This window comes from Mastigoproctus giganteus, chromosome 10 (genome assembly GCF_048544385.1).
Source record: "Mastigoproctus giganteus isolate SK-2022 chromosome 10, ASM4854438v1, whole genome shotgun sequence".
Classification (NCBI taxonomy): domain Eukaryota; kingdom Metazoa; phylum Arthropoda; class Arachnida; order Uropygi; family Thelyphonidae; genus Mastigoproctus; species Mastigoproctus giganteus.
This window is the reverse complement of record NC_143584.1, coordinates 82,580,633-82,592,773: the sequence shown is the minus strand read 5'-3', so window position 1 is coordinate 82,592,773 and position 12,141 is coordinate 82,580,633. Positions and strand designations below refer to the sequence as shown.

The following is a 12,141-nucleotide window of genomic DNA, read 5'->3' as shown; positions in this document are numbered from 1 at the left end:
AAGAAACTTTTCCGGAAATTTGGATGGTCACTCTAGTTAAGTTGATCAGAAAGCCGGATAAGCCTTGTTTGTTGTTTGGTTTTTAGGAGCATTAGCAACTAAGGCCATATTACTCTGGGGATATGCGGTGGTCATTCCCTGACCTTTCCGCATCCTCCGTATTTGGTGGTGACGGGCTCGAACCCCGGTCTAATCAAGAAGCGTGTGCTACGCACTGCTGCTCCTTCCCACCTGGCTACGGAGGCACCTGATAAGCCTTCTGGAGAGGCAAGATCGTACAGGCCGATCGCTCTGCTGGCTAATTTGGGTAAATTGCTAGAGCGACTAATGGCCATTAGATTGAATACCTTACTGGTAAAACAGGATCTGCTTTCAAGGAGTCAATATGGGTTCTGTTCCGGACGTTCCTGTGAGGATGCTCTTGTGAACTTTGTCTCTTCAGTTCAAAATTCGGTACATAAATATACCCTGGCCATTTTCATCGACTTTGAGGGCGCCTTCGACTCCCTTTGGTAGGAGAGCGTCCTGGAGCATCTGCAATCGGCTAGGTACTCCAACCACCTTTACCTTTTAATCCGTAATTACTTTGCCAATAGAACCATAATAGTCAAGGCTAAACATAGCCAAGTATCAAGATCAGTATCTAGAGGGTGCCCACAGGGCTCTATATTGGGTCCTTTTACATGGAACATGGTGCTGCAGCAGTGGCTCTCCCGATCTTTTGATAATGTCAAAATAATAGCGTATACAGACAATCTCACCATCTTGGTAAATGGTAACTCTAGGGCCAATCTTGAAACTACCGCAAATTTTGTTCTCTGGGATCTCTATGATTGGACTGTGGCCAATAAGCTTAAAATCAGCTTGTCAAAAAAAAAGATGATGATTCTTGGATCAAAGTTGGATATCTCTCGTCCTCCGTTGGTCAAGATCAACAACATTCGTCTCCCCAGAGTTAAAGAGTACAAGGTTCTAGGAGTGGTAATTGATTCCAGTCTCGATTTTATTCCTCACTTGACAAACTTATCATCTAAAATACGTAGATTTACTGGTGCAATTGTTAGGGTGTTCCGTGTTGAATGGGGCTCTCCAGAAAAACTTTAAGGATCAATTACAATGCAGTTTTCCTCCCTCTAATCACGTATGCTGCTGGTGCATGGTTTCACAGGGCACGGCTCAAACACTTCAAAGCAAAACTCGCCTCATTGCAGAGAACCATCTTGCGGTGTTTAGTTAAGGCATGCAGGACAGTCTCAACGCAAGCTCTGCAAGTACTAGCCGGAACATTACTCTTTAGACTTGCAAATTACTTATAGAGGATTTTTATACAGACTGAAAAAGCAGATTGAGACCAAATTTCTTGGAATAACCATCAACCTTCAAGATGATGCTAAAAGAGAAAGAAGGAGACTGTGGAACAAGTTAGTTAACATCTGGCAGTCTCGATGGGATACAGCTCCCGTTGGTGCAAAACGAGAAAATTTATACCACAAGTTTCATTTCTCCTTGATAAACGTGTTCCATTGTGGTTCTGCATGAACATATTCACGTCCTACCTATTTACAGGGCATGGATCGATGAACCGAGTCTTTTCAGGTTCAATTTATCACAAACAGACCTCTGTTCGTGTGGATCACCAGAGAGTTGGGATCACATCTTGTTTCATTGCTCCCTGTATGACGATCTCAGACATCCTCTTCATGCACTTACTAATTTTCAACCAGGACAGGAGTCGTCTATGCTTCAAAGCTCGGAGTCATATCTCATTCTTCAGGCTTTCGCTCAAGGCGTATTTCTTCGAAGGCGTTTAATGTCGACAGATCTCGACAGAATGCAGCACAATGATCCTGCTGATGCATAGCTGGTTAGATCTCCTTTAATAATATATAAACTCAAATCCTCAAGAATTTAATTTTTTTTCGGCCTGCAGACAAAATTAAGTGCTTTCTTTTTTTAGTAGCATCACTTTCCTTCTTTTATGTATTTATTTATTATTATATATATATATTTTTTTTTAGTAGCATCACTCTTTCCTTTATGCATTTAATTATTATCATAATTTTTTTTTTTTTTTACTAATTTATTTCGCTTTTTTATTTTTTATTTTATTTTTTTTAGCAGCACCACTACCTGTTCCATTTTACTTTTTTTTTTCTCTTTTTTTTATTTATTTTATTTTATTTTATTTATTTTTATTTTTTATTATTTATTTATTTTTATAAATGTTTTATTTTATTAATTTCAGTTCCATATCCAGCACCATGGGTGTTCATTTTTTTTTTTTCCCCCTCTGGAATGGGCCCCCAGAAGAACCTGGCCTACCTTCTGACATCAGGTGGGTCAGAGTCTCTCTTGAGACAGTACGTGCTTTACATGGCCTGGCCCACCTTCCTGTGGTGTGGACAAGTACCCAAAATCATCTGTCCAGGTGCCTTGATGCTTCTGGGTAGCCAAGAGGTCAGAACACACACAGAATACACACAAACCGACATCACACACATCTCTGGCCCATTTGTAGTGATACAGTTCTTCACAGAGATACGAGGCAGAGTTGAACAAACATTCTATGAGCCGCCGTTTACATATACACATGTCCACATGTAGATTAGATGAACACCAGTTATGTATTGTAAGTAGATTTGTATGATAAGTGACTTTTGTTTTATATTTGTGTCACTGGCTCTTGAGAAACTGACAGCTCACATATAATATATATATGATATATAATATATATATACTCTGGTGTTGAGAAGATATCCCTCAGTTCATGGAAATTCTCATTTTTTAACGCACTCAGGTAGTTTGTGGGGCTTGTAATGCTTGAGGGGAGCTGCTGTACGAAAATCACAACAAATGCCATTGACGGCAATACTAAGATACAAGGAAGTAAAAATTAATAAATAAATAAATAAACCCTCCCCCACAACTTAGATTGGGTTTCCTCACCAAGTTTAACCATCAGATCCTTTCTTTCGTTAATATGGATATAGTGCGATCAAAAAGGAAATATTTTTTATTTTTAAAATTAAATAAGATTTTTTGAACGAGGGAATAAGGGGGGGGTTAAAATGCAAATCGTCTATGGCTATCTCAGTACAAAGCACCACACAGCACAGAATCCAAAAAGGATGTTTTCTGTCACTAATTAAATATGTACCAAAATTAGATCCAGTTTAAACGATAATACTATTGAGTTTCTTAAGAGCTCACTTTATTCAGACAGGTAGTGTGGATGCTTATTTTTTTTTATTTTTAGAGTAACTGTATGTGTAATAATATTTTCTAGAATATTTATTATAGTAATAAAAGTTTGATTTAAAACAGGAATTCAAGTAATTACTTGTTTTTTCCTTACTTTATTGCACCTAATTGTTATCAAAATATATTCCGAAAAATGTTTTTTTTGGAATACCAGTATCCCGGTTTCATAAATTAAAAATACCAAAATAAATAAATTTTCTGTTTATATTCCGGGACGACAGACAGTCAGAGGAGTTCACAAGATAGACAGAATACAAGAAACAGCACCGTATTCAGCAGTATGAAATACCAATATTAAGATTTTGACCAGTATTGTGAATCCTAATGAAAACCCCTTGAGAAAATAGAGAAGAAACATAACATTTTAATTTTCTTTAATTTTGAATTTTTGGTTAAGGGAGGACATATGGCCGCCCTGAATATGCCCCTGCATTGACATATGAAAAATTTTGCCTCCCCAAATGGGCATTTCTGTACAGATTTGCACTGCATCAGTGAGAAAAAATGCTATGAAGAAATAACCAAATGACATCCCACATTTATTAGTTAAGAAACAGGGCACAATTTCAGTGTAGGGATTCAAATAATTTGAGAAAAGGAAACACTACACTCAATATTTTTCCTCTAGTGACAGATGATAATGCTCACTTTAAAAATTATTGTAATATTCAAGAGTCAGCCTACAATGAGTAATATCATTTTTTTAATCAAATAACATCAAGAAAGTGAATCATTAATAACATGAAGGCACTGTTGTTACTGAATGTTTTGCAACTATTAGGCTTCTAGGACAACAGGGAGTCTCACTTAACAGTGGTGTGTCAAATGGTGAATAAATGTGCCAAATAAAAAAGAGCAGCTAAGCGGTGCATGAAAGAAAAACTTCCAACTGAAAACATAAACTGATGATGTGCCAAACAGCTTCAAACATCTCATTGTCACTGGAGGAGTAACAATTTCTAACAATAACTATCTAAATTTCCATAGGGAAAACTGTCCATGCTATCAAAAGACACTAAAGATATGAGGTGGGGGAGTTGAAAATAATCTTAACTCAATTTATTTTAAGCAAAACTGCTAAAAGCAAGAAATAAAAAAAGGAGTGCAGCTGTGTGGGGCATGGCAAAATTTTTGATAAAATGAACAATAGTCACTGCTTAATAACAGACTGGTTAATTTATAGTGCTCTTGAGTTACATATGTCTCTTGCACTTTGAGGCTTTGATATTCAAGTACAAACTTCAAGGACTCTGATATTGTTCATTTGTAAGCGCTTTGCTGAAAAATAATGTCTGAGTCCAGATCACTTTTGTTACAAATTATAAGAGCAAGACTGATGAATGTGGAGTCAAATTTACTGGTCTTCAACAGATGGACTAGAGAATAGGAGATAGTTTGAGGGACTTAGATGGAATCCTCCATCAGATAAAATCTCAGATGTTCAAGCTGTCAGTCTTGCCTGCCAAGTGAGACATAACATACTGAAAGTTCCAAGAGGAGTGTAATCTTAATTTACTTGTGGAGTGACAGAATAATTTAGAATAATTTACTATTAGTAATTTATGAATAATATATTATTACTATTTGCTATTAATAATTTACTATTAATGCAATTTCCTCATGGAGTTCACAGAGAAAGAAAGATGCACAAAAGAAACAAACTAGATCTTATTTCATGTACCAAAAAAGCAGACAAAGCATGACACTTCACCCAAAGTACTCTCATTAGGAGTGAATAAATAATTGTGTGAAAATAAAAATTCATGCATTGAACTATAAATCTCCTTCCTTTACTAATAGTACTAAAGAAGGAAGACATTACAAGTGAAGCTTTTAAGATATGGATGTAGAAGAGGCTTGAAAGGGTCAAATGGACAGACAGGGTTAGAAATGAAGTATGAGGTGGGGGGGGGATTCATAAAAGAATTGTATTCACCCAGAAGTACTTGTGGTGGAAAGATAAATTTATTTTTTGTTTGATACCTTGAAATTTCTATAGCAACCACACAAATTCTGGTTTCAATCTGACAATTCATTTTTTTTTTTTTTTTTATGTGAAAACATCTTTGACGGCACCTACTAAATTTTTTAGACTGAAGTAAAACTTATCAGTAACGAAAATGCGAGACAGAAATGACTTCACTTCTTAGATGATGCTAACTCAGTCATTAGTATTGATTTGGAAAAGTAAGTAGTAGACATGAGTATAAAACATTACAATCGTTTATCAACTTCGGTTCTATCTGTTCAATTTTAAAAATTTAAATGGTTTTGATTTTCTTCCATCATCTACTATCGAATTGTGAAAAGTGTTCAAAATACTATCTCAAGCGTACATTTCCTAAGGATAGTTTCACATAAAATATCTTTCGTGCATACCCTGTACGACACTTTTTTTTTTTTTTTCCCTTGCAGTGCTTAATGAAGTGAAGTGTCTTAATTGATAAAGTGAAATACAGATCAGTGATTCAGTTCCTTTCTGCAAGGGAAAACACCCAAAAACAATCCACAAAGAAATTATTATTATTATTTATGGAGAGGATTGCCCAGGTTACAGTGTTGTTGCACATTGGTACAAACAATTTAAATGTGGAGAAACCTCAGTGCACAATGAAACAATTCCAGGATGCCCAAAAATTCTGTAACAGAAGAGAGTGATGCAAAAATTGACCTCAAATCCTCAAAGATTACCGTATTAGCGTCGAATGAGTGGATGCAGAGCTCCAAATTAGTGTAGGGTCTATGGAGAATTCCAACGACAGTTGCATATGAGTACAGGGCCGAACTTGAGAATACACCGGCCCTCAGCAAAAGTTTTTTTTGGGGCCCCTGTAAAAATGTTTATTACGAATAGGGCCTATCTTTGGGGTAGTTGGTCCCTAGGCAAAATATTTTCTGGGAACCCTACTTTAATAGTAAAAAAATAGGGCATAGGGGACCTCATAAAATTAGGATTACACAATCAATATAAAAATGTAAAGCCGACCGGGCTAGCCGAGTGGGTAAAGTACCTGCCCAGCAACCCAAAGGTCGCGGGTTCGATTCCTGCCTCGGGCTTGGATCAAAGTACTGCAAAAACCTTGGGAGGTGTAATATGGCCACAGTAGCCGATGCGCCAACAACTACCAAATCAAAAAAAATAAATAAATAAAAATGTAAAGCAAATAAATCTGCATATATTTCTAAGGAAATATATACAAATCTGAACACATCAGCAGCACATGCATTTTGACTAGAAGCTACATTACAATTTAAAAGAATATTTTATTTGCAAATTTTATAAAGAACATGAGCACTCATGCTCATCGTTACACTACTCAATATATCCAATTTTGGCTGTCCATTGCCATTTACAGGCCCTAGGCACATGCCCAGTTTGCTAGATTGATTTCCAGATTTCTGACCCCTTAATAGAAGAAGGAAAGGGCACATGTGCACATGAAATGTTGTTGAGGTGCCAGGAAAAGCAAGAGTTTTTTCAAAGCTAGATTGATGATTCTGCATGCCTGCAGAATCATCAATCCCACAAAAAGGAAAAGATGCAACCAAGTGCTGACAATGTGATGCTGTTGGTTTTTTAGGATCAGCATGGTGTAAAAACAAACAGATTCAAAAGGGCTGTATTGTGATGGTAGAGTATTATTCCAACCTCCTCATAAAGCTACATGCTGCTATAAAAGAAAAACCATGAAGAAAGCTGTCAAAAGGTGTGTGCCTGCTCCATGGAAATGTCCTGCGCATTCCTCAGATGCGGCAGTGAGGTGTGCCCAGAAATATAGGTTTTAAATATTGCCGCATCCTGCTTATTCCACCAAACTTACACCCTTGGATTCCTTCCTCTTTCCTGCGATGAAATTCTTTCTTTGTGTAAAACACTTTACTGTTAATGATGTAGTATTAATAGTAATAGTAGAAAAGGATGTGATGCAAGAAAGCAAGCTTATGTAGCATCAGACAAAAAAAAAAAAAAAAAAAAAACCATTTCAGACATCCATTCCCTCTAAAAGTTTGTCCAGTTCCCCCTTGAATTTGTTTAAGCTATCAACTTCCACAATGACAGATGGAAGTTTGTTCCAGCAGTCAACAACCTGCTGACTAAAGACAAATTTCTGAACATCTATTCTACAACTGTCTTTCCTCAATTTAAATTTATGCCCCCTCAGGTTCGTAATCTGAGCAAGAGGAAGAATCCTATCAGCATTGGGCCTGCTCAAACCATTCAAGGACTTATACACTGCATATCCAGACACGGCAATTTGCAGAACTTAACTGTTTCTTTATAACAGCAACCCTTTGTTCCACTCACTAATATCATTGTCCATCTCTCTGTATTTGCTAAAGCAACTACACATCCTTCTTAAAATGAGGTCTCCAGACCTGTATGCAGTACTCAAGGCGTGGCCTGACCATTGACTTATACAAAAGGATAATCACCTCCTTTTTCCTACTAACAAAATTACTGTATATCATTGACAAGAGCCCATGACCTGCTCTGGCAGCCTGCCTGCACTACTCAGAAAACTTTAGATCTGACTGCACGATTACTCTCAGGTCTTTTTCATTTTCTTCCACCCTAAGTGTAGTACCACACAGTTGGTACATTTCTGTGGGAGTCTTCAACCCATATGCAGGACTTTGCATTTGTCAATGTTAAAGTTCAGTTGCTGCTTCTCAGCCCATCTGTCGAAATTTTCTAGATCCTGTTGCAGTAGTAGCACACTGTCATTAACACTTTGTATCATCTGCATACTTGGACATTAAGCCTGATATACATTCATCAATATCACTGATAAATATACAAAACAACAGCAGGCACAACACCAAACTCTGGGGGACTCCACTAATAAAATTAGTCCACGAAAAGCAGCATCCATTGATTACCACTAAACCAGCCTTTTATCCATTGTAGCAACTTGCACTTAATACCATACTGCTCCAATTTGTACAGTAGTCTTCCAGGTGCAACAGTATCAGAAGCTTTCTTGAAATCCAAGTATATGATATCAAAATTATTTGTTGCATCCAGTTCCTTTGTAACCACATCATAGTATCCAATGAAATTTATCTGACAAGACTTTCCCTTAACCCATGCTGTGTCTGAATTATTACTGCAGTCTTGTCTAGATGGTCCTGAAATGCTTCTTTAACCAGTGAATTCGTCATGTGTGAATGTAGATGCAAAATACTCATTTGGTTTGTCAGCTATCTAAGCAGGATCATCAACGACTGAACCATCGATATCAAGTGGATCAATCTGATTCATCCCAATCCTTCTAGAGTTTATATAAATAAAGAAGTCTTTGCTATTTTTCTTTGCATCCTTTGACAAAGATTTCTTCTAATCTGCCTTCGCTTGCCTAACCTCCTTTGTGACTTGATTACAGACTTGTACCACTGGCTTCTATGTTGCCTGATAATATATATGCATCCCATGCATTTTTTTTTCTGACACAAGTCTTATTAGTTCATCTGACATCCATTTAGCCTAAACCTTGAACAGTATTTCTTCTAGGCTACTAGGCTTTTCATCAGCACAGGATTGCAGAATTGCAATCCTGTCCCTGTAGAAACATGGTCTGTGTAAACAAGCACAGACCATGTTGAGAAAAATTCTATCCCATGAGCCTTGCACAATCTTGCCCAATTGATTGACAAGGCTCTCATCATGTACTCCCTCCTATCGTGTCTGGGCAGAATTGCAATTATGACAATTACATAAATGAATTGGCAAAAAAAACTTATGATTGCTTTTAGCTTTAAATTCGCTGCTTGCACTTGTCATGACACTCAATACCCTCTCTCATGAGAGAGTTCATTGAGTGTCTACAAAACTGGCCTGCAGAAATGTATTTAGAGGTGACAAATACGTGTCATTTTGTCTAGTGACTATGTTGAAAAAGTGAAATAGAGTGTTGTTTCAGCATTCTATCACAACTACTTTTTTGGTGAACACAAATATGCAAATATTGAACACCCTCCCCTTCTTGTACTGAGGAGGATAGAAGAAATATTAAGTATGATAAAGTATATAAGGAAAAGAAAGAAAAAATGAATTACAAACCACACGCTGGAGGGGTGATGAATAAGAGACCAAGAAGAAGAAGGTGAATTGAAATGTTAGATGATTTGATACAGGCTGGTGAGTATCCTGGAGTAAAACACAGGGCCAGAGACTGGGAGAGATGTAAATGTTGACCGAGTTCTACAAGAAAATTCAATTTAGGTACTATTTTTATAATAATATTTAAAAAATTATTTTCTTATGCCACAAAAAAGTAAAATAGAATATGGTGTAAAAACTTTTATAGTAAAAGCAATTATTCCAATTAATACTACAGGATCTTTGTCTACATTTAATAATATTTAAAAAATTATTTTCTCACCTTCCACAAAAAAGTAAAATTGGATATGTTGTAAAAACTTTTATAGTAAAAGCAATTATTCCAATTAATACTATAGGATCTTTGCCTTCATATGATTCTAAGACATCTGCATTTACAAGGGATCCGAATGTAAGGTATCCATAAGCTGCTGCCATTGTGTATGTTAACACACATATTACCATAGCAACCATTACTGTCCTCAAGAATACATTCACTTGTCTGTCTTTTAGGCAAGAATAAACAGGAACACAACTCACATGGCACTAGGAAAAACAAGATATTACTATTACATGTCATCAGGAATATATAACTTTATAAATATAGATTTATCCCTAATTCTTTAAATTAACATAGGAGATAAAGTAATCTGCGAAATAATGAAATGTGGGGAAAATACCGACATAAGGGCACAAAAGGTGATATCATACACAAGGCTATAGGTTTCCATAGGTTTTAGTATTTATTCAGTTGTAAGGTAATGTCCAGAAAAAGTTGCATGTTAGGAAGCAGTGAGTGTCTGGAATTCCATGCAGAAAAATGCAGAAGCATTCCTGTGAGCCCTGAGGCAAGAATATTTTCTGATGCTGCTGGGGCAGTGTTAACTTTTTTGGACACTGCAAGCTTGGTGGGGGTGGGGGTTGCAAACTATGAATTTTGTTCAGACTAAAAGAGGAGGCACAACTTTAAATCATCCTATTGGGGGGTATGGTGCAACTTGAAGAACAGCAGCAAAGTACAGGGCTGCTAGGGAGGGGGGGGGATTCTTAATTCAGCCAGAGCCTGGAACTAGTTATACGTTATAGGAATAGGTGCATGTATGCTTGCATGTATATACCAATGCTAGAAGTATAGTAAATAAATTTGATGAATTTGAGGTATTGATCAAGACATCAAAGGCTGTTTGTTTGTTTGTTTGTTATTTGGTTTTTAGGAGCATTAGCAACTAAGGCCATATCGCCCCGGGGATATGTGGTGGTCATTCCCTAACCTTTCCGCATCCTCCGTATTTGGTGGGCACGGGCTCAAACCCCGGTCTAATCAAGAAGCGTGTGCTACGCACTGCTGCTCCTGCCCACCTGGCTACGGAAGCGGATATTGTTGGGATATCAGAGACGTGGTGTCACACTGATATTAGGAATGCAGAATTCGAATTTGGGGATTACAATGTGTACAGAAAGAATAGACAGGATAGGAAGGGAGGAGGTGTCATGCTGTTAATTAAGAAAAACATAAAATCAAAAGAAGTGCATCCAGTTGATATAGATGAACAGTGCACTGTTGAGTCAGTTTGGTGTGACATAAGCATTGTGAAAGCAAAAATAAGAGTAGGAGTGTGTTATAGGCCTAATGACTCGAATGAGTACAATGAACAATGGTACAGAAAAATAGAGTGGGCTAGTAAATCAGAATGTCTTATAATGGGGGATTTTAACTTCCCAGATATTGACTGGAACTTGTGGGTTGTTCACTCACACACAAGTAAGACTTTTGTGGATTTATTGGGTGATTGTTTACTGCAGCAGCATGTTAGAGAGGCAACCAGAGAGAGTAATACTCTTGATCTGGTTATCAGCACTGATCATTCGTGTATTAAGAATTTCCAGATAAAGGAACCACTATGTGGCAGTGATCACAGTGTACTGATGTGCGATTTACTTAAAGATATAATTACCATCAGGGGTAAAGGAAAGGGTTTTTGCTTCCGTACAGTGGTCTCAGACAGTTTTTAAATTCTGTACAGTGGGATCAACTGACGATGTTACCAACAGTAAATTCTAAGTGGGAAGCATTCAAGGAATTAATTCGTGGAAGCTACTAAAAGTTTCATACCTATTAAGAAATACTGTTCAAGGCTTAGGCCTAAACGGTTATCAAATGAACTAATAAGACTCGTGACAGAGAAGAAAAATGCATGGGATGCATATAAATTATCAAGCGACTCAGAAGCCTATGGTAGATATAAGCTAGTCTGTAATCAGGTCACAAAGGAGGTTAGGTAGGTGAAGGCAGATTACGAGAAATCTTTGGCAAAGGATTCTAAGAAAAACAGCAAGGATTTCTTTACTTATATAAACTCTAAAAGGAAGGGGATGAATCTGATTGGTCCACTTGATATCGGTAGTTCGACTGTTAATGATTCTGCTCAGATAACAAACAAACTGAATGAGTATTTTGCATCTTCATTCACGCATGAGGAGCTATTAAGGTTTGAAGATGGCAGAAGGTTATCAAATTGTAGCAGGGTGCTTAATGATTTTGTAATAACTGAGAGCAAAGTGGAGGAGAAATTGTTGAAGTTAAACATAAGAAAGACACCTGGAGGGGATAAAATCTATCCAGTTATATTAAAGGAGGCAGCAAAGCAACTAAACAAACCCTTAGCCATAATTATGAGAGCATCCTTGGACTCAGGGGAGGTCCCCATGGACTGGAGATGTGCAAATGTATCCCCAATTCACAAAGGGGGATCGAAGGGTGACAAGTAATTACAGACCAG

The 12,141-nt window shown here is 37.2% G+C and overlaps 1 protein-coding gene across 1 annotated transcript in view; it reads right to left on the bottom strand.

Moving 5' to 3' along the window:
• Positions 1-12,141, bottom strand: part of LOC150079123 (sodium-coupled neutral amino acid transporter 7-like) — a 183,836-nt gene that overhangs the window by 34,519 nt on the left and 137,176 nt on the right. Inside the window, exon 6 of the mRNA XM_090382961.1 lies at positions 9,645-9,907. Within this exon, the coding sequence (XP_090239087.1) occupies positions 9,645-9,907 (263 nt within the window). The remainder of the gene's footprint in view (positions 1-9,644; positions 9,908-12,141) is intronic.